General features: G+C 40.3%; 1 protein-coding gene across 1 annotated transcript in view; it reads left to right on the top strand.

Moving 5' to 3' along the window:
• Positions 1-23,536, top strand: part of PDIA5 (protein disulfide isomerase family A member 5) — a 326,999-nt gene that overhangs the window by 76,525 nt on the left and 226,938 nt on the right. The window contains exon 3 of the mRNA XM_053698070.1: positions 3,184-3,271. Within this exon, the coding sequence (XP_053554045.1) occupies positions 3,184-3,271 (88 nt within the window). The remainder of the gene's footprint in view (positions 1-3,183; positions 3,272-23,536) is intronic.

The following is a 23,536-nucleotide window of genomic DNA, read 5'->3' as shown; positions in this document are numbered from 1 at the left end:
GGTTTTATTCAAATCTCTTCATTGTACCAAAGAAGGAGAATTTCTTCAGACCAGTTCTGGATTTAAAAATATTGAATCGTTATGTAAGGATACCAACATTCAAAATGGTAACTATAAGGACTATCCTGCCTTTTGTTCAGCAAGGGCATTATATGTCCACAATAGATTTACAGGATGCATATCTGCATATTCCGATTAATCCAGATCACTTTCAGTTTCTGAGATTCTCTTTCCTAGACAAGCATTACCAGTTTGTGGCTCTGCCATTTGGCCTAGCAACAGCTCCAAGGATTTTTACAAAGGTTCTCGGTGCCCTTCTGTCTGTAATCAGAGAACAGGGTATTGTGGTATTTCCTTATTTGGACGATATCTTGGTACTTGCTCAATCTTCACATTTAGCAGAATCTCATACGAATCGACTTGTGTTGTTTCTTCAAGATCATGGTTGGAGGATCAATTTACCGAAAAGTTCATTGATTCCTCAGACAAGGGTAACCTTTTTAGGTTTCCAGATAGATTCAGTGTCCATGACTCTGTCTTTAACAGACAAGAGACGTCTAAAATTGATTTCAGCTTGTCGAAACCTTCAGTCTCAATTATTCCCTTCGGTATGCATGGAAATTCTAGGTCTTATGACTGCTGCATCGGACGCGATCCCCTTTGCTCGTTTTCACATGCGACCTCTTCAGCTCTGTATGCTGAACCAGTGGTGCAGGGATTACACAAAGATATCTCAAATGATATCTTTAAAACCGATTGTACGACACTCTCTGACGTGGTGGACAGATCACCATCGTTTAGTTCAGGGGGCTTCTTTTGTTCTTCCGACCTGGACTGTAATTTCAACAGATGCAAGTCTGACAGGTTGGGGAGCTGTTTGGGGGTCTCTGACAGCACAAGGGGTTTGGGATTCTCAGGAGGTGAGATTACCAATCAATATTTTGGAACTCCGTGCAATTTTCAGAGCTCTTCAGTCATGGCCTCTTCTAAAGAGAGAATCGTTCATTTGTTTTCAGACAGACAATGTCACAACTGTGGCATATATCAATCATCAAGGAGGGATTCACAGTCCTCTGGCTATGAAAGAAGTATCTCGAATACTGGTTTGGGCGGAATCCAGCTCCTGTCTAATTTCTGCGGTTCATATCCCAGGTATAGACAATTGGGAAGCGGATTATCTCAGTCGCCAAACGTTACATCCGGGCGAATGGTCTCTTCACCCAGAGGTATTTCTTCAGATTGTTCAAATGTGGGGACTTCCAGAAATAGATCTGATGGCTTCTCATCTAAACAAGAAACTTCCCAGGTATCTGTCCAGATCCAGGGATCCTCAGGCGGAAGCAGTGGATGCATTGTCACTTCCTTGGAAGTATCATCCTGCCTATATCTTTCCGCCTCTAGTTCTTCTTCCAAGAGTAATCTCCAAGATTCTGAAGGAATGCTCGTTTGTTCTGCTGGTGGCTCCAGCATGGCCTCACAGGTTTTGGTATGCGGATCTTGTCTGGATGGCCTATTGCCAACCGTGGACTCTTCCGTTAAGACCAGACCTTTTGTCACAAGGTCCTTTTTTCCATCAGGATCTCAAATCCTTAAATTTGAAGGTATGGAGATTGAACGCTTGATTCTTAGTCAAAGAGGTTTCTCTGATTCTGTGATTAATACGATGTTACAGGCTCGTAAATCTGTATCTAGGAAGATATATTATCGAGTTTGGAAGACTTACATTTCTTGGTGTCTTTCTCATCATTTTTCCTGGCATTCTTTTAGAATTCCGAGAATTTTACAGTTTCTTCAGGATGGTTTGGATAAAGGTTTGTCTGCAAGTTCCTTGAAATGACAAATCTCTGCTCTTTCTGTTCTTCTTCACAGAAAGATTGCTAATCTTCCTGATATTCATTGTTTTGTACAAGCTTTGGTTCGTATAAAACCTGTTATTAAATAAATTTCTCCTCCTTGGAGTTTGAATTTGGTTCTGGGGGCTCTTCAAGCTCCTCCGTTTGAACCTATGCATTCACTGGACATTAAATTACTTTCTTGGAAAGTTTTGTTTCTTTTGGCCATCTCTTCTGCTAGAAGAGTTTTTGAATTATCTGCTCTTTCTTGTGAGTCTCCTTTTCTGATTTTTTCATCAGGATAAGGCGGTGTTGCGAACTTCTTTTAAATTTTTATCTAAGGTTGTGAATTCTAACAACATTAGTAGAGAAATTGTGGTTCCTTCATTGTGTCCTAATTGCATTGCATTCTTTGGATGTAGTTAGAGCTTTGAAATATTATGTTGAAGCTACTAAGAATTTCCAAAAGACTTCTAGTCTATTTGTTATCTTTTCCGGTTCTAGGAAAGGTCAGAAGGCCTCTGCCATTTCTTTGGCATCTTGGTTGAAATCTTTAATTCATCATGCTTATGTCGAGTCGGGTAAAACTCCGCCTCAAAGGATTACAGCTCATTCTACTAGGTCAGTTTCTACTTCCTGGGCGTTTAGGAATGAAGCTTCGGTTGATCAGATTTGCAAAGCAGCAACTTGGTCTTCTTTGCATACTTTTACTAAATTCTACCATTTTTATGTGTTTTCTTCTTCTGAAGCAGTTTTTGGTAGAAAAGTACTTCAGGCAGCTGTTTCAGTTTGATTCTTCTGCTTATCATTTCAGTTTTTTTCATAATAAGATTTAAACTTTATTTTGGGTGTGGATTATTTTCAGCGGAATTGGCTGTCTTTATTTTATCCCTCCCTCTCTAGTGACTCTTGCGTGGAAGATCCACATCTTGGGTAGTCATTATCCCATACGTTAGTAGCTCATGGACTCTTGCTAATTACATGAAAGAAAACATAATTTATGTAAGAACTTACCTGATAAATTCCTTTCTTTCATATTAGCAAGAGTCCATGAGGCCCACCCTTTTTGTGGTGGTTATGATTTTTTTGTATAAAGCACAATTATTCCAATTCCTTATTTTTTATGCTTTCGCACTTTTGTCTTATCACCCCACTTCTTGGCTATGCGTTAAACTGATTTGTGGGTGTGGTGAGGGGTGTATTTATAGGCATTTTGAGGTTTGGGAAACTTTGCCCCTCCTGATAGGAATGTATATCCCATACGTCACTAGCTCATGGACTCTTGCTAATATGAAAGAAATGAATTTATCAGGTAAGTTCTTACATATATTATGTTTTCTTTTTTTTAAAGGGCCTGCTGCAGAACGGCAGCTGAAGCTACTGTCTGATGTGGCTCAGGATGTGAAAGGCAGAGCTACCATATCATGGATCGACTGTGGGTATGTTGCTTCTTAATACTGAATCAAAGTGAGACACTGTCTAGAATTCAATCAAAATTAACAATCATTGTCAACATAGCAGATATGTGTTTGTGCTATATATGCAAACATAGGTTGGTCGTCTAACCCTGAAGCAAAAATACCTTTTGTCCTTGTCTATAATCTTTTTGTCATGCATCCATAGAGCAGTGTACAGTCCCATAGTATGCTGTAAATCATACTATACAGTAGTAGGGGAAAGAGGAGTGAACCGCAAAAACTTCCATCACCTTCTTGATGATGTCACTAAGGTGCCATTTTCTTAACTGTTCATGAAAAATATCTGGGTGCTTTCAAGTCAGGGTCATCCATTTTCAAATACTGGACCACTGTAAGAGCTTATGGATATTTAAATGTATTTGGAGAGGGTAACTATATTTTGTATAAAGCAGTAAGTAACAATGAGATATTTAACTGGATAGTCTTTTGTATAGGACTATATATATATATATATATATATATATATATATATATATATATATATATATATATATATATATATATATATATATATATATATATATATATATATATATATACACATATAAATACATATATATATATATATATATATACACATATAAATACACATATATATATATATATATATATATATATATATATATATACACATATATATACACATATATATATATATATATATACACATATATATACACATATATATATATATATATATATACACATATATATACACATATATATATATATATATATATACACATATATACAGGGAGTGCAGAATTATTAGGCAAGTTGTATTTTTGAGGATTAATTTTATTATTGAACAACAACCATGTTCTCAATGAACCCAAAAAACTCATTAATATCAAAGCTGAATAGTTTTTGAAGTAGTTTTTAGTTTGTTTTTAGTTATAGCTATTTTAGGGGGATATCTGTGTGTGCAGGTGACTATTACTGTGCATAATTATTAGGCAACTTAACAAAAAACGAATATATACCTATTTCAATTATTTATTTTTACCAGTGAAACCAATATAACATCTCAACATTCACAAATATACATTTCTGACATTCAAAAACAAAACAAAAAGAAATCAGTGACCAATATAGCCACCTTTATTTGCAAGGACACTCAAAAGCCTGCCATCCATGCATTCTGTCAGTGTTTTGATCTGTTCACCATCAACATTGCGTGCAGCAGCAACCACAGCCTCCCAAACACTGTTCAGAGAGGTGTACTGTTTTCCCTCCTTGTAAATCTCACATTTGATGATGGACCACAGGTTCTCAATGGGGTTCAGATCAGGTGAACAAGGAGGCCATGTCATTAGATTTTCTTCTTTTATACCCTTTCTTGCCAGCCACGCTGTGGAGTACTTGGACGCATGTGATGGAGCATTGTCCTGCATGAAAATCATGTTTTTCTTGAAGGATGCAGACTTCTTCCTGTACCACTGCTTGAAGAAGGTGTCTTCCAGAAACTGGCAGTAGGACTGGGAGTTGAGCTTGACTCCATCCTCAACCCAAAAAGGCCCCACAAGCTCATCTTTGATGATACCAGCCCAAACCAGTACTCCACCTCCACCTTGCTGGCGTCTGAGTCGGACTGGAGCTCTCTGCCCTTTACCAATCCAGCCACGGGCCCATCCATCTGGCCCATCAAGACTCACTCTCATTTCATCAGTCCATAAAACCTTAGAAAAATCAGTCTTGAGATGTTTCTTGGCCCAGTCTTGACGTTTCAGCTTGTGTGTCTTGTTCAGTGGTGGTCGTCTTTCAGCCTTTCTTACCTTGGCCATGTCTCTGAGTATTGCACACCTTGTGCTTTTGGGCACTCCAGTGATGTTGCAGCTCTGAAATATGGCCAAACTGGTGGCAAGTGGCATCTTGGCAGCTGCACGCTTGACTTTTCTCAGTTCATGGGCAGTTATTTTGCGCCTTGGTTTTTCCACATGCTTCTTGCGACCCTGTTGACTATTTTGAATGAAACGCTTGATTGTTCGATGATCACGCTTCAGAAGCTTTGCAATTTTAAGAGTGCTGCATCCCTCTGCAAGATATCTCACTATTTTTTACTTTTCTGAGCCTGTCAAGTCCTTCTTTTGACCCATTTTGCTAAAGGAAAGGAAGTTGCCTAATAATTATGCACACCTGATATAGGGTGTTGATGTCATTAGACCACACCCCTTCTCATTACAGAGATGCACATCACCTAATATGCTTAATTGGTAGTAGGCTTTCGAGCCTATACAGCTTGGAGTAAGACAACATGCATAAAGAGGATGATGTGGTCAAAATACTCATTTGCCTAATAATTCTGCACTCCCTGTGTATGTGTGTGTGTGTGTATATATATATATATATATATATATATATATATATATATATATATATATATATATATATATATATATATATATATATATATATATATATATATATATATATATATATATATAATCTCAATCTCCTCTGTGATCAGCATTAGAGGGCTGGAAGAGGCTGCACCCTTGGTGGGTACCTTTCTATAAATCAGTCTACTAAGCGATGTTCTTTCCCAGTTGAGAGCATTTTTTGCCCACTCTTTTTACATACATCCTCTCTCTCCCTAACAGATTAAAACATTTGTATTTGATTGGCTCTAAAAGGAAAATTTATTTTGGAACTTTCACTGTTATTTTTTTTTTTTTTTTTTTTGTATTTCTTAAATAAAAAATAAATAAATGATGTAATGATAGTGATATACTTCAGGAATGAAACGAGTAGGAAAAGGAGGGTGCATCATAGGTAGCCACCGATCCTTTACTTTAACACCCTTGTGGGTGTCAGAAAAGCTAACATTACATACTCTAGAAATAATTAAAGGGACATTACAGTGCAAAAAATGTCACTCTAATTCGTTAAAGACAAAACATTGACATCTCTTGCCAAAGATGTCTCCAAATATTGACGGTAGCATACCTCTCCGATGGGATTTAAATGAGTAGTGGTTTATTGTTTTATTTCTGAAGAAGAAAGACAAATTAACAGAGAAGTCTTAAAGGTAATCATTGTTTGACAGAAGGGGAGAAATAACTACAAGTTTGATGGCTACTGATAAAAATCGGCAAATGGCACAGAGAAACTTCTATGTACAAAAATCTATTTAAATTATCACATATACATTTTTCCTGTACTCCTCCTTGATTCCAAATATCTGCTAAAATATCTACAATAAAACACCAATATAGTATATACAGTTATTATCCTCTTTGTGATGGCCACCAAGAAACTAATTCTACCAAACTTAACATACTTCAAGATCTAGAAATATATTTTCTCTTGTAATAAAGACAAATGGACAGCTTGGGAATCTTACATGATGGTGTTCTTAGTATAGGTACAAATCCCCAAATCTGGAATGCCAAATTCCAAACTTTTTTTTTTTTTTTTTTTCCCCTGACTTTTTTTTTTTTTTATAAAATTATCAAAAATTACTATTTTTCCCTGTCTGTATGTCACAATCTTCTCCACCTGTGTCTTTTGGTTTGATGTGTTGTGTTCTAAAATGTAAATGCAAATAATAATCTATATTTATTTAAAACGACAACTATAACCTTTCTTATTACATAAGCTGTATTATGATATGTAAATATGGCCTAAAATACATAAGATATTGTTGTTTACACTTGGTTCCACCCCCTCTACTAACTCAACTGAACCATTTTATAGATTTAAATATTCCAAAATCCAAACTATTCTGAAATCAGAACATTTTCCGGTTTCAAGCAGTTTGGATAAAGGGCCTTCTGCATGTTCTGCATTTAACCCCTTAGTGACCACAGCACTTTTCCATTTTCTGACCGTTTGGGACCAAGGCTATTTTTACATTTCTGCAGTGTTTGCGTTTAGCTGTAATTTTCCTCTTACTCATTTACTGTACCCACACATATTATATACCGTTTTTCTCGCCATTAAATGGACTTTCTAAAAATACCATTATTTTGATCATATCATATAATTTACTATAAAAAAAATTATAAAATATAATGAAAAAATGGAAAAAAACACAATTTTTCTAACTTTGACCCCCAAAATCTGTTACATATCTACAACCACCAAGAAACACTGTGCTAAATAGTTTCTAAATTTTGTCCTGAGTTTAGAAATACCCAATGTTTACATGTTCTTAGCTTTTTTTGCAAGTTATAGGGCCATAAATACAAGTAGCACTTTGCTATTTCAAAACCACTTTTTTTCAAAATTAGCGCTAGTTACATTAGAACACTGATATCTTTCAGGAATCTCTGAATATTCCTTGACATGTATATATTTTTTTTTTAGAAGACAACCCAAAGTATTGATCTAGGCCCATTTTGGTATATTTCAAGCCACCATTTCACTGCCAAATTCGATCAAATAAAAAAAATTGTTCACTTTTTCACAAACTTTTTCACAAATGTTAGGTTTCTAACTGAAATTATTTACAAACAACTTATGCAATTGTGGCATAAATGGTTGTAAATGCTTCTCTGGGATCCCCTTTGTTCAGAAATAGCAGACATTTATGGCTGTGGCATTACTTTTTGGTAATTAGAAGGACGCTAAATGCTGCTGCGCAGCACACTTGTGTTATGCCCAGCAGTGAAGGGGTTAATTAGGTAACTTGTAGGGAGCATGTAGGGTTAATTTTAGCTTTAGTGTAGTATAGTAGACAACCCAAAGTATTGATCTGGGCCCATTTTGATATATTTCATGCCACCATTTCACCGCCAAATTCGATCAAATAAAAAAAATTGTTCACTTTTTCACAAACTTTTTCACAAATGTTAGGTTTCTCACTGAAATTATTTACAAACAGCTTGTGCAATTATTGTACAAATGGTTGTAAATGCTGTTCTGGGATCCACTTTGTTCAGAAATAGCAGACATATATGGCTTTGGCGTTGCTTTTTGGTAATTAGAAGGCCGCTAAATGCCGCTGCTCACCACATTTGTAATATGCCCAGCAGTGACAGGGTTAATTAGGAAGCTTGAAGGGTTAATTTTAGCTTTAATGTAGAGATCAGCCTCCCACCTGACACATCCCACCCCATGATCCCTCTCAAATAGCTCTCATCCCTCCCCCACCCCACAATTGTCCCCGTCATCTTAAGTACTGGCAGAAAGTCTGCCAGTACTAAAATAAAAGCTATCTTTGATAAAAAAAATTTTTTAAAGCATATTTACATATGCTGCTCTGTAGGATCCTCCCTGACCCCCCCCCCCCCCCAAACAGCTCTCTAACACACCCCACACTATTTCCCACCATTTTGGGTACTGGCAGCTGTCTGCCAGTACCCACTTTGCACTTAAATGTGTTTTTTTTTATATAGTTTATTTTTTTTCTGTAGTGTAGCTGCACCCCTGCATACCCTACCCCCTCCCCCTCCTAGATCCTCATTTATAAAATTATTTACCTCCTCCTCTTCCACCTAAAACCACCACCCACCACCCTGTCCCACCACTTTAACTTTTTAGCCCAGATCGCGGGCGTGCACATGTGCGTGCACGCGCATGCTCGTGCACGCACGGGGGCACGTGTGCACGCGCACGCGATCTTTCCTGACTGTTGGCCGGAAGAGACTGCCAGCGATGAGCCGCCCACCCACCTCCCTGTAGCTGCTCCCACCCACCAACGATCGGCACCATCGCTGGCCGATGCAGAGAGGGCCACAGAGTGGCCCTCTCTGCATCGGTGTGCTAAAAAAGGTATTGCAGTGATGCCTCAATATTGAGGCATCACTGCAATACCTTAGAAGCTGCTGGAAGCGATCAGGATCGCTTCCAGAGCTTCAAACCCCAGAGGACGTGCCAGGCACGTCCTTGGTCGTTAAGTGACCTCCAATGGAGGACGTGCCTGGCACGTCCTTGGTCGTTAAGGGGTTAATGAGGACCTCCTTCAGATTTTATTTTTGTTAAAGGGACCTGTAAGTCATTAGTATTTAAGACCCTTTGTAATGCAAAGTATGTTAAAAACATGCTGCTGTAGCCTTTTTTAACATTTACGGTTATGTGTGGATCGATACTTAGCGCTTTCACTTTTTGCGCACGTCGGGTTGCACTGGTATGTATTCAGAGTTGAAAGTAAAAAGTTATTGCACTCGCACTTACCTAACACCCTGCTCTCGCGCAAACCTGATCGCATATTCTCATGTGCACTAACCCAACATGAAAGTATGAATATTTCAAATGTTTAGAGGTTCAAAAACCCTGAGCAGTATCTTGGTCATATGGTGTCTGTATTATACAGGGGAGTACAACAGACAGAGAGGCAGGCGAGAACAAGATTCATAGGCCTTGCTCTCTAGACTACCTGCAATATTTAGTTATAAACCTGATTCTTCCCAATTTCTACATCAGATTCTACACAGAACAGCAAATTTTTCTTTTCTCGTTTTGTCAGTTTTCTGACATTTGACATAAATGATATACACTAAATGTAAAGATATCTTTCTGACACTGCAATGCAGAGAATTGATAAGTGTTATTTAGGATGGTATAACTTCCTGGCACAGCAGCAGGAATAAGTAAGTTCCGTGGTCCGTGTCCACAGTACCACAGAACAGAGTTGTTAGTGTGTGGCAGATACAGAGGTTTCTGTGTCAGACTTTTTGTGTGGAGTTTACTTTATACCTTCTGGATATTGGAACCTCAGGTGAAACAAGTGCAGGGTGCAGTAAACTGCAATTCTTGTTGTAAAGTGACGCGTTTTGTGCAACTGCAGTGAGTGATTTTGTACCCAAGTGTTTTGGTATTGTTTTGCTTATAAAGTTTGTAGTAATTTATCATTTCTTAGCTTTTTTTTTGTTTACCATTTTTATAGGTTTAGAAACAAATGCCTTTTAAAAGTATATATCCATATTTATCTAATTGGCAGGAAAATAAAAATGCAATAGAGCCAGAGAATGCTGTCTGGAGATGAAACTACATTTATTTAGTAAATACAAATAAAACACATTTTCCAAGTCAATGTAGTTTATTAGAAAAAAAAAAATACAATAGTCCTTTCTTACATCCAGTTCCCCAATGAGCTCTCACATTACTGTGGCAGACTTAGTCTGCTGTTATCTGCAGGTATCTGTGATCCTCTCACAATTGTGCCTTGGGTTTTGCAGTTGATCTCTGCTGGCTGCCAGCCTGAGCCTCTTGACTGCCTGTTGTAAATGTATTATTGTCTCCTGGTAATAGAACTGGAAGAGATGGGGACATTTAGGGAGAGAAAAAGAAAACATTTTTAAATGCTTCCTTTTAACTCCGAGCAGTAAAGGTCTTGAAACAGTTCGATAAGTTTAATCTGAGTAATCAGTCCATGAATTGCATTTTAGGGCAGTTTCACATTTCTTGGGCCTGTGCCCAGCTGAAGTGCTGTGGGGCCTCCAGTACTCCAAATGGAATCACATAATACTAAAATAGCTCAGGCTGCGACCCTCCTATTATTGGCGCATGCAATCATTTTGCCATCTTAAGTTTTAGAGCTGATTGTGGAAATCCTCATATTTTGTGAATTGTTTTATTATCAAGGGTGCGATCATTATTAACTGATTTAGTTTGTAAATACTGAACAATTACCACTTTTAAGGTGTTTTTTTTTTTATTTTTATTTTTTTTTTATTTAAAAGGACAGTCGCTAACTTCTCTAATACCGGGTAAATATGGCACTCCCCCACCGTTACGTAGCTGCCTTCTTCTTCAAATGATAAGCAAATCAGAATTCAATCCTCGGTCAGAAATTGCAAGCTCGTGCAATTTCTGACCGAGGATTGAATTCTGATTTGCTTATCATTTGAAGAAGAAGGCAGCTACGTAATGGTGGGGGGGGGGAGTTCGGCTGCCATATTTACCCGGTATTAGAGAAGTTAGCGACTCTGATTAGTACAGAAGCAATGCGGCAAGGCAGAAGGGGTATAGTGCAGGCGGATCGTCTGGTTTTAATTTTCAATATGAAATAATGTTCACGGAAGTGTTGACTGTCCCTTTAAAGCTGCTTATTAAAGCAATGTTTTCGCTTTTTTTGCTGGTTAGTATTACAAGGTTATGCCTGTTGATAAAGTTTTATCCTCAAAAGCAGAAACACATTAAAACCATGGCTTTTGCAAATAAAGTGCTTGTCAACATTTTATATTTCCTCTAACAAAATATATTCAGAATGTCTAATTTATGTAAATCTGTAAATTGCTATGTATATCCATACTTCTCCAACTGGTTACCAAAATGAATTGTTAAATAAATGAAAGCCTAATAAAAAAAAAAAACGGTTCCCTTTTAAATATACAACACAAAGACTGTAAAGAAATTAAAAAATGCCTGGGACATGCATAAGACTGTCCTAAGAAAAAAGTAACAGAGGGCTAGAATACAAGTGGAGCACTAATTTGTGTGCCCTCAAACAGGCAAGTTTGCCCGTTTTTCAGGCTCTTGATAAATGGCCAGCCGTTACAAGTGGCCGGTTAATGTTATCGCGAGCTTGAGGTACTAATTATCACAAAATAAAGTGTAATATACTTTATTAAAAATAAAGATTGTTGCAGATACTACTACTATTTTTAATAAAATAACTGCAATAAACAGTTATGAGGGTTTAAAGTTGGCAGGTGTGGGGTGTTAGAAAAAAAAACGGCACTGAAATGTGCCTTTACATAGTGGTCTATGGGAACATTGTGTCGCCAGTAAATATATATGTACTAGGCAATATGTTTAATAACAAAAAAATACAAACCCCCAAACTAAAGTTACAAAAAATAAAAAAAGTAAAATTACAGAAAAAAAATAAACAAAGCTATCCAAAATTAAAAAAAAATGTAAACCTAAACTAATACCCATATAAAAATAAAAATCCCCCCCCCCCCAATCTAATACGAAACTACCAATAGCCCATAATAGGGCCTTTTGTAGGGCATTGCCCTAAGTTAAACAGCTCTTTTACCTCTAAAAAAAAATACTAAACCCCCTAACAGTAAAAACCCCCCACCCACCAAACCCCCCAAAATGAAAAAAAAAACTAACACTAAAATAACCTAAACTACCCATTGCCCCTAAAGGGGCATTTGTTTGGGCATTGCCCTTTAAAAGGGCATTCAGCTCTTTTACTTCCCTTAAAAGGGCAATCTGCTCTTTTTCAAACCCCAAAAAACCCTAATCTAAAAATAAAACCACCCCAAAAATTAGAATAAAAAAGCCTAAATCTAAGCCCCAAATGAGGTATTCACTGTTCCTTAAGTCAGGCGGAGAAGGTCTTCTTCCAGACGGATCCATCATCTTCTATCTTCATCCGGAGTGAAGGCGGCGCGAAGCGGAGGTGCGAAGCTGTGTTCCCGATGCCTGAATCCTCGGCGGCATGGAGGCTCCTCCTTATCCGATGTCCATCGTAGACTGAATATTGAATGCAAGGTACCACAATCCATTTAGGGTACCTTGCATTCCTATTGGCTGAAATTTTGAAATCAGCCAATAGGATGAGAGCTACTGAAATCCTATTGGCTGTTCAAATCGGCCAATAAGATTTCAGTAGCTCTCTTCCTATTGGCTGATTTCAAAATTTCAGCCAATAGGAATGCAAGGTACCCCAATAAATATGGGGTACCTTGCATTCAATCTTCAGTGTGCGACTGACTATCGCATGAAGAGTAGCCTCCACGCCACCGAGGACTGCCTCCGTTGAGGATCCAGGCATCGGGAACACACCTCCGCTCCGCGCTGCCTTCACTCCGGATGAAGATAGAAGATGATGGATCCGTCTAATGTTCGTTTTTTTTTAAATTGTAATTTAGTAGTAATTGGGGTTAATTTAGGGGGTGTTGGGTTAGAGGGCTTAATAATAAAATTAGTTATTTGAGTTGTGGGGGGGGTGGTTTGTGGTATAGGGGTTAATATATTAGGGCTATTGCGATGTGGGGGTTTGGCGGTTTAGGGGTTAATAGGTTATTTAGGTTTATTGCAATGTGGGGTTTTTGGGGTTAATTAGGTTTTTGCGTTTAAGGGGTTAATATTTTAATTGTTATTTATGGATTAGGGGTTAATTACTTTATTTTGCTATGTGGGGGTTGAAGGTTTAGGTGTTAATACTTTGTGTGGGAGGTTAGTTTTTTTTGTTATACTTCGTGCAGGAGGTTACGTGTTTTTATTTCTTGCAGGCGGTTACATGTTTTTATTTTTATTTCTTGCAGGCGGTTGCGTGTGTTTTTTTAAATTAATTTTTTAATTCTTTTAAAGGCTTCAAGTTTGCCTACGCTGCATCCAGGTGGATTCTTTTGGCTGCCCGTGCAACCAACATTCTTTTAGCTGCCTTGCGCAGCCAACATTCCTTTGAGGATGTGTGCGCAACTGTCGACGGGCGCCTTAGAAACGCGATTATAGATATAGTAATTTGCGTTGCGCTCAACTTGTAATACCGGCGCACATTTGCGTGCTATGGTATTACTTAGTGGAGCGCAAGTAGACTTGATGGGCCTTTTTGGTTCTTATCTACCGTCCATATTCTATATATTGAATTCTATATAAATAAGATGACTTATTTAAAATATGCAGGCATCCATGAATGCACAACCATAGCATGGTAATTTAACTGCTCTTAATTGGGTTCTAAAAAACGGCATGGAGTGTTAGCCTTAGTGTAATGTAAATCCTTTTTTTCCCCTAATACAGCAATATTTTCCTCATTGTCATAGCAATCTAGTATTCAGTTGCTATTGGTTTCAAACACTAAGTGGTTAAACATATCTCAAGATCCTTAAAGGTGCAGTAATTACATTTCTGTTGCGTTGCTATGGCATAACATATCAGGCAAGTCTAAATGTTTTCAAAACAAATCAACATTCTTTTTACTGCAGTTGTTTTTCAATAGCTAAGCACCACCCACCACTTATCTTATTTTGAAAAGTCTACAGACGACCACAACAAGGCAAACCATGGTCATAACGATAGTATGAATGCCTTGTTTTAAAGCTGTTGGCAGCTAAGGCCATTTACGGAAATATATGTAGCACAGTTAGCCTTGAGAGGTCAGCAAGGTGCATTCATTACTTTTGGGAAATACAGAACCTGGCCACGAGGAGGAGGCAAAGACACCCCAGCCAAAGACTTAAATACATCCCCCACTTCCCTCATCCCCCAGTCATTCTTTGCCTTTCGTCACAGGAAGTTGGCAGAGAAGTGTCAGAAGTTCGAGAGAGTCTCTCATGGAGGGTAGTTCTCTTCACAATGGGACTGGAGTTTTAAGTAATCCTGTCAGCCTCTCAATGAGAGCATGGATCAATGTTAGAGTCCAGAGATGCAGGGTGAGTTTTCCTGTGAACCCATCCCGACTCATAACGGCTCCTTGGTAATCAGCATTGACGAGTTTCGCTGCCTACCTTTCTTCACTCAAGCCCACCAGTCGGAAGCGAGGCTACTATCTGTCACACTTGAAGGGCCGTGTTCCTGTTTCACGGCGTAGATTCCGGTAAGATTGTTTCATTTTATTTCGATATGTGAATGTAATGTTAACAAAACAAGGTAGGGTCCCAGTGGGACTCCTTTTATCTTAATAAGGAATCATGGGTTAATATCTCCTGAAGGGGGTTATTGAACAAGGGGGACTTTTAATCATGTTTAAAAATGTGTAGCTATATACTTAGGCTCACGGCCTTTACGGAACATAACAGCTTTCTTTTCATGATGCGATCTTTCCAGATTGCGCGCCCTTTTTGTGACTGGCACGGTGTACCTCGTGACGGGTGCGGTTACATTGTTTGTTTTTTTCACTTCCGTATGTGCAACCGAGAGAGTCTTGCTCGTGGGTTTTCTGGTTCACAGGAGGTGGTGAGTGCCCCAGCCATTGTGGGTGTTAAAGGGTGCCAGTTTTTTGTAATTTTTGTAATCCCAAGATTATGGAGGATTCTGATATGCGCAACATGGATGCCTCCGATACGGAGGATGTGTCTTGTGATGAATATGAAATGGCCCAGGTAATCCATGCCCATCAGTTATTTTCTGATTGCCGTTCGCTTAGAGTGCGTTGAGTCATCCGCCTCCAAGGTTTCCATGACCCGTGAAGTGAGTGCCCCAGTCCATTTCCCAGCTTTGCAATCGGGTGTCCCTATGGCCTTTACTCCTTCGGGGGGTGGCTTGTTTCCATCTTAATATGGGAAGAGTCCACAGCTGCATTCCTTACTTGTGGGAAATACTGAACCTGGCCACCAGGAGGTGGCAAAGACACCCAAGCCAAAGGCTTAAATACCTCCCCCACTTCCTAATAACCCCAGTCATTTTTTGCCTTTTATCACAGCAGGTTGGCAGAGAAGTGTTAGAAGATTTCAGAGTAGCCTCTTATGAAGGGTAGTACTCTTCGAGATGGGACTGGAGTTTTATGTAGTTCTGTCAGCCTCTCAGTGAGGGCATGGATGAAAGTTAGAGTCCGGAGATGCAGGGAGAGTCTTTCTGCGAAACCATCCCGATTCATATTAACAGCTCCATAGGCAAGTTTCGCTGCCTGCTTTCTTCACCAAAGTCCATGTCAGAAGCGATGCTACTATCTGTCACACTTGAAGGGCCGTTTAGTTTAGAATTTGCGCTTTCTTTTAAAGGAAGTTTTTGGCGAATTTAGAGGTTGCAGAGGTCAAATTGCCCGATGAACCTTTAATTCATAAATTGGATAGAGTTTGAGGACAGGGTGGTACCTTATCCTTCCCTGCTCCTGTTAGTTGGCGAACATTATTAAGAATGAACGGGACAGGATTGTATTCCTTTTCCTTCTTTTCTCCCTTTAACAAATTGTCCCCGGTCCTGGACTCTCAATGGATTTGTGAGGTTCCATACCTAAATGGGATGGTGTTATCTTCACCCTTGCTAAACGTACTACTATCCCTCTTGAGGATAGTTCTTCGTTTGAAGAGCCCATGGATAAGAGATGGAAACTCTGTTAAAGATGTTTTCAACATACGGGATATTTGTTTCAACCGGTGGCAGTTGTTGCCGCGGGTTACTGGAGAAAACTACCTTCTGGTGTGATTCCTTATAGGATTTGATCAAGGTGGAGGATCCCCTCAACGTTACTCAGAAAAGATTTACGGCTTTGAGGGTTGTTAATTCTTTTATCTGTGCTGCTATTAGGCTGTTTATTCTCTTGAATGCTATGGCTTCAGCTTTTTCTGTTCAGGCCTGTCGGGCCCTGGCTGAAGTCATGGTCTGCGGATATGACTTCTAAGTCTAGACTTCTTCCCTCCCTTTAAGGGAATGATTTTGTCTGGTCCAGGCCTGGACTCAATTATCTCCACATTCACAGGGGGCAAGGGTGCCCTCCTGCCGCAAGAGTATATGAACTAATCTAAGGGACGATTTTCATTCTTTTTGTCTTGATAAAGCCCATGTCAGCAGTCCTCCGCTAAGCCAGAGCAAACCAAGAGCTCTTGGAAGCTGGCTCAGCCCTGAAATAAATCCAAGCAGAGCAAGAAGCCTGCCGAGTCTACTTCGGCATGAATGGGCGGTCCCCGGTCCTCTTCTGGATCGTGTAGGGGGCAGTATGTCGCTCTTTTCAGTCGCTTGTTTCAGGGACGTGCAGGATCCATGTGTCCTGGAGGTCATAGCTCAGGGTTACATGATGGGTTTAAAGTCTCAGCCACCCAATGGCAGATTCCTCCTGTCTCCTAACCAGTAAGGAGGGAAGACTTTCTGGGGTGTGTACGGGATCTGTCCTCTAGGAGTTATTGTCCTGGTGCCTATCGCAGTGAGAGGTTTAGGATACTATTCAAACCTTTTCGTGGTCCCTAAGAAGGAGGGAACTTTCCGTCCGATTCTGGACCTAAAGTGCTTAAGCATGTTTTTAAATGTCCCCTCGTTTAAGAGGGAGACAATAAGGTCCATTCTTCCCCTCGTTTGAGAGTGGTAGTTCATGACAACAATAGATTGCTGGACCAGCACTTCCAGTTTATTGCTCTTCCATTTGGTCTAGCTAAATACATTTTTCAAAGAGTGGACCATTCGGAATATCTCCTGTCTTCGATCCCATGGATGACAGATAATCTAGAGAGAGTTCTCTTGTATCAAGTACCAGGTTAGAAGCTCCCTAGCTATGAGGGAAGTATCTCGGATTCTGGTGTGGGGGAGACCTGCATTTGTTCGCTGTCAGCGATCCACATTCCGGGTGTGGACAACTGGGAAGCGTATTTCCTCAGCAGACAATCCTTTCAACCGGGAGAATGGTCTTTCTATCCCGAGTGTTTGCAGAGATTTGCAAGAAGATCATTTTATAACGTCTCAATACCAAGCTACCCAGATAGGGGTCGAGGTACAGGGATCCTCAGACGGCGCTAACAGATACATTAGCGTGCCTTGGAGGATCAATCTAATTTATCCTTTCCGACCGTTACTACTACTTCCTAGTGTAGTGGCTCGAGTCAAGCAGGCGTCAATGATACGGACTTCTCCATCTTGGCCGCAAAGGATATGGTTCGAGGATTTAGTGGGTATGTCATCGGCTCCTCCGTGGAAGTTACCTTGTCGCAGGGATCTGCTGACCAAGGTCTCTTTGTTCATCAATGTCTAGATTCTCTGAGGCTGATCGCGTGGAGATTGAATGCTTAGTCCTAGACATGAGAGGGTTTTCTTAGATTTATTTTTACTCTCATTCAAGCTCGTAAGCTGGTTGCTCGTCGCATCTATCATAAGGTGTGGAGGACCTACTTATTCTGTTCTCCTGGATGTACTGTAGAAGGGCTTTTCTGCAAGTCCCCTGAAGGGATAGATTTCGGCCCTGTCTGTGTTACTGCACAAGAGGTTTGCCAAGCTTCCGGATGTGCAGCCATTTGTTAAGGCTCTGCTGGGATCAGACCTGTCTTTAGATCTCAGGCTCCTCCTTGGAGTTTAAATCTTGTCCTTAATGTTTTGCAACGGGCTCCGTTGGAGCCTATGCATGAAGTAGACATTGTTGTCTTGGAAAGTTCTTTTTCTACTAGCTATTGCTTCTGCGTGCAGAGTCTCTGAGATTGCTGCCTTGCATTGCGACCCTCCTTATCTGGTGTTTCATGCCGATAAGGCTGTTCTACGAACCAAGTTAGGTTTTCTTCCTAAGGTTGTGTCAATTTGCAACATCAATCAAGAGATTGTGGTTCCTTTCTTATGTCCTAATCCTCCTTCGTTGAAGGAACGTTTTCAACATATTTCTGGATGTGGTTTGTGCCTTGAAGTTCTATCTTCGGGCCACGAAGGAATTTAGACAAACCTCCTTTCTCTGTTCGTTCTCTTTTCCGGGAAACGTAGGGGTCAGAGCCTCTTCGACTTCCTTATCTTTTTGTCTGAGGAGTGTCATCCATTTAGCATAGAAACGGCGGGATATAAGCCTCCTCTTAGGATTACGGCTCATTCTACGAGAGCAGTGGTTCCTCTTGGGCCTTCAAAAATGAGGCCTCTGTGGATCAGATTTGTAGGGCGGCAATCTCGTTCTCCTTACATACCTTTTCCAACATTTTACAAGTTTTATGGTTTTTGCTGGAAAAGTTTGATGTTTGTTTGATGGAAAACATAAATTATGCTTACCCGATAATTTTAATTTCCATCTGTATGGGAAGAGTCTACAGCTCTGGCCCTAAATTTGAACTTTTTTTCTTCTGGTACCTTTTTCACCCTGATATTTCTCCTACTGTTCCTTGTTCCCTCTGCAGAATGATTGGGGTTATGAGGAAGTGGGGGAGGTATTAAAACCTTTGGCTGGTGTGTCTTTGCCTCCTCCTGGTGGCCAGGTTCAGTATTTCCCACAAGTAAGGAATGCAGCTGTGGACTCTTCCAATACAGATGGAAATGAAATTGACAGGTAAGCATAATTTATGTTTTCCTCCAGAGGTTACGGCACGGTTCTGCATGGCCATTTCTATGGCGCTGAATCATTTTATATCTCCCAAGTGAAGTATTTCTAAGATACTGTCCGTGTTCCGTTAACCAGGGCTCCTTAGCGTCACCGTTTTTCTTTTTCTTTGTTTTTTCGGTTCCAGTTCTGAGCTTGGGTGAATGGGTCTTTTCATCGGCTGGTCCCGTTGTCGTCCTCATTCACCTTGGGGGTTCACCCGATGGGTGCGGCCTTCATTTTATTTTTTTTTATCCAGATGGATGTTTATTATTTTATTTTCTTTCATGTAATTAGCAAGAGTCCATGAGCTAGTGACGTATGGGATATACATTCCTACCAGGAGGGGCAAAGTTTCCCAAACCTCAAAAATGCCTATAAATACACCCCTCACCACACCCACAAATCAGTTTTACAAACTTTGCCTCCTATGGAGGTGGTGAAGTAAGTTTGTGCTAGATTCTACGTTGATATGCGCTCCGCAACAGGTTGGAGCCCGGTTTTCCTCTCAGCGTGCAGTGAATGTCAGAGGGATGTGAGGAGAGTATTGCCTATTTGAATGCAATGATCTCCTTCTACGGGGTCTATTTCATAGGTTCTCTGTTATCGGTCGTAGAGATTCATCTCTTACCTCCCTTTTCAGATCGACGATATACTCTTTTATATATATATATATATATATATATATATATATATATATATATACCATTACCTCTGCTGATTTTCGTTTCAGTACTGGTTTGGCTTTCTACAACATGTAGACGAGTGTCCTGGGGTAAGTAAGTCTTATTTTCTGTGACACTCTAAGCTATGGTTGGGCACTTTTTTATAAAGTTCTAAATATATGTATTCAAACATTTATTTGCCTTGACTCAGGATGTTCAACATTCCTTATTTTCAGACAGTCAGTTTCATATTTGGGATAATGCATTTGAATCAATCATTTTTTCTTACCTTAAAAAATTTGACTTTTTCTCTTGTTAAGTGTGTTCAGTCCACGGGTCATCCATTACTTATGGGATATATTCTCCTTCCCAACAGGAAGTTGCAAGAGGATCACCCAAGCAGAGCTGCTATATAGCTCCTCCCCTCACATGTCATATCCAGTCATTCTCTTGCAACCCTCAACAAAGAAGGAGGTCGCGAGAGGAGCTGGAGTTTTTACTTAACTATTCTTCAATCAAAAGTTTGTTATTTTAAATGGCACCGGAGTGTGCTGTTTTTCTATCTCAGGCAGTATTTGGAAGAAGAAACTGCCTGCGTTTTTTATCTATGATCTTAGCAGGCGTAACTAAGACCCACTGGCTGTTCTCGACATTCTGAGGAGTGGGGTAACTTCAGAAACTGGGAATAGCATGCGGGGTCCTCCGCAAATGAGGTATGTGCAGTACTTTATTTTCTGGGAATGGAATTGACTAAGAAAATACTGCTGTTACCGTATGATGTAAGTACAGCCTTAAATGCAGTAGTAGCAACTGGTATCAGGCTGATAAATGTATGCGCAGTCGAGTTATATTCTAGGGACTAGAATTTGACTGAGAAAATACTGTTAACACTGAAATAATACCTAAGCCTTCTCTGCAGTGGTAGCGACTGGTAGCAGGCTTAGTGATAGCTTTGCATGACATTGAAAAATGTTGTTTTTTAATAAAACGTTTACTGGAAGGTTATTCGTTTTTTTGTGAGGTACTTTGGTGATAAATCGCTTTGGGCATGTTTTTTTCCACATGGCTAACATATTTTTCTGCATGGAAACAGTTATATCAGGGCTCCCACTTTTGTGATTGGAGTGGGAGGGCCCTTGTTTTAGCGCCTTGTTGCACAGTTAAAATTATTGCACAGTCTTTCTGCTTCTTCCTCCTTGATCCAGGACGTCTCTAGAGAGCTCAGGGGTCTGCAAATTTCATTTGTGAGGGAGGTAATCAGTCACAGCAGATCTGTGACAGTGTGCTGACTGTGATTAAAAGCGTTAAATCTTAATTGATATCTGTTTATCCGTTTTGGGTATTGAGGGGTTAATCATCCTTTTGCTAATGGGTGCAATCCTCTGCTAATAGTACACTTCTTGTTAAGAATTGTTTAATTATATCTGTATTTTTGAAGCGCTGCAGCGTTTTTTATATTGCTTGTAAAACTTATTGAAAGTGATTTCCAAGCTTGTTAGTTTCATTGCTAAGTCTGTTTTAAACATGTCTGATTCAGAGGAAGCTGTTTGTTCATCATGTTCCAAAGCCAATGTGGAGCCCAATAGAACGATGTGTACCAATTGTATTGATATTGCTTTGAATAAAAGTCAATCTGTACCGATAAAGAAGCTATCACCAGACAACGAGGGGGAAGTTATGCCGCCTAACTCTCCTCACGTGTCAGTACCTGCGTCTCCCGCTCGGGAGATGCGTAGGATTGAGACACCTAGTACATCTAGGCCCTTACAAATCACTTTACATGATATGGCTAATGTTATGAAAGAAGTATTATATAATATGCCCGAATTAAGGGGCAAACGCGATAGCTCTGGGTTAAGGACAGAGCGCGCTGATGACACGAGAGCCATGTCTGATACTGCGTCACAACTTGCAGAACATGAGGACGGTGAGCTTCATTCTGTCAGTGACGGTTCTGATTCGGGGAGACCGGATTCAGAAATTTTAAATTTAAGCTTGAGAACCTCCGTGTGTTACTAGGGGAGGTATTAGCAGCTCTGAATGATTGCGACACGGTGGCAATTCCAGAGAAATTGTGTAGGTTGGATAGATACTATGCGGTACCGGTGTGTACTGACGTTTTTCCTATACCAAAAAGACTTATAGAAATTATCAGTAAGGAGTGGGATAGACCCGGTGTGCCTTTTTCCCCTCCCCCGATATTTAGAAAAATGTTCCCTATAGACGCCACCACACGAGACTTATGGCAGACCCTCCCTAAGGTGGAGGGAGCAGTTTCTACGTTAGCCAAGCGTACCACTATCCCGGTGGAGGATAGCTGTGCTTTCTCAGATCCAATGGATAAAAAATTAGAGGGTTATCTTAAGAAAATGTTTGTTCAACAGGGTTTTATATTGCAGCCTCTTGCATGCATTGTGCCTGTCACGGCTGCAGCGGCATTCTGGTTTGAGTCTCTGGAAGAGGCGATTCGCACAGAGCCGTTGGATGAGGCCTTGAGCAAAGTTAGAACCCTTAAGCAAGCTAATGCGTTTGTTTCAGATGCCGTAGTACATCTAACCAAGCTTACGGCTAAAAATTCCGGATTCGCCATACAGGCGCGCAGAGCGCTCTGGCTTAAATCCTGGTCAGCGGATGTAACTTCCAAGTCTAAACTACTTAACATTCCTTTCAAAGGGCAGACCTTATTCGGGCCCGGCTTGAAGGAAATTATTGCTGACATTATGGGAGGTAAGGGCCACGCCCTTCCTCAGGACAGGGCCAAACCAAAGGCCAAACAGTCTAATTTTCGTGCCTTTCGTAACTTCAAGGCAGGAGCAGCATCGACTTCCTCCGCTCCAAAACAGGAAGGAACTACTGCTCGTTACAGACAAGGTTGGAAAGGCAACCAGTCATGGAACAAGGGCAAGCAGGCCAGAAAGCCTACTCCCGCCCCTAAGACAGCATGAAGTCAGGGCCCCCTATCCAGAGACGGATTTAGTGGGGGGCAGACTTTCTCTCTTTGCCCAGGCTTGGGCAAGAGATGTGCAGGATCCCTGGACGTTAAAGATTATATCTCAGGGATACCTTCTGGATTTCAAATCCTCTCCTCCACAAGGGAGGTTCCATCTTTCGAGGTTATCGACAAACCTAGTAAAGAGAGAGGCATTTCTACAATGTGTACAAGACCTCTTAATCATGGGGGTGATCCACTCAGTTCCGCGATCGGAACAGGGACAAGGATTTTACTCAAATCTATTTGTGGTTCCCAAAAAAGAGGGAAACTTCAAACCAATCTTGGACTTAAAGATCTTAAACAAATTCCTAAGGGTACCATCGTTCAAGATGGAAACCATTCGAACCATCCTACCCATGATCCAAGAGGGTCAATATATGACCACGGTGGACTTAAAGGATGCTTACCTTCATATACCGATTCACAAAGATCATTATCGGTACCTGAGGTTTGCCTTTCTAGACAGGCATTACCAGTTTGTGGCTCTTTCCTTGGGGTTAGCCATGGCCCCGAGAATTTTTACGAAGGTTCTGGGCTCACTTCTGGCGGTACTAAGACCACGAGGCATAGTGGTGGCTCCGTACCTAGACGACATTCTGATACAAGCGTCAAGTTTTCAAAATGCAAAGTCTCATACAGAGATAGTTCTAGCATTTCTGAGGTCGCATGGGTGGAAAGTGAACGTGGAAAAGAGTTCTCTGTTACCACTCACAAGGGTCCCTTTTCTAGGGACTCTTATAGATTCTGTAGAG

Source organism: Bombina bombina, chromosome 1 (genome assembly GCF_027579735.1).
Source record: "Bombina bombina isolate aBomBom1 chromosome 1, aBomBom1.pri, whole genome shotgun sequence".
In the NCBI taxonomy this organism is placed as follows: Eukaryota; Metazoa; Chordata; class Amphibia; order Anura; family Bombinatoridae; genus Bombina; species Bombina bombina.
This window is presented reverse-complemented; position numbering and strand designations above follow the sequence as displayed.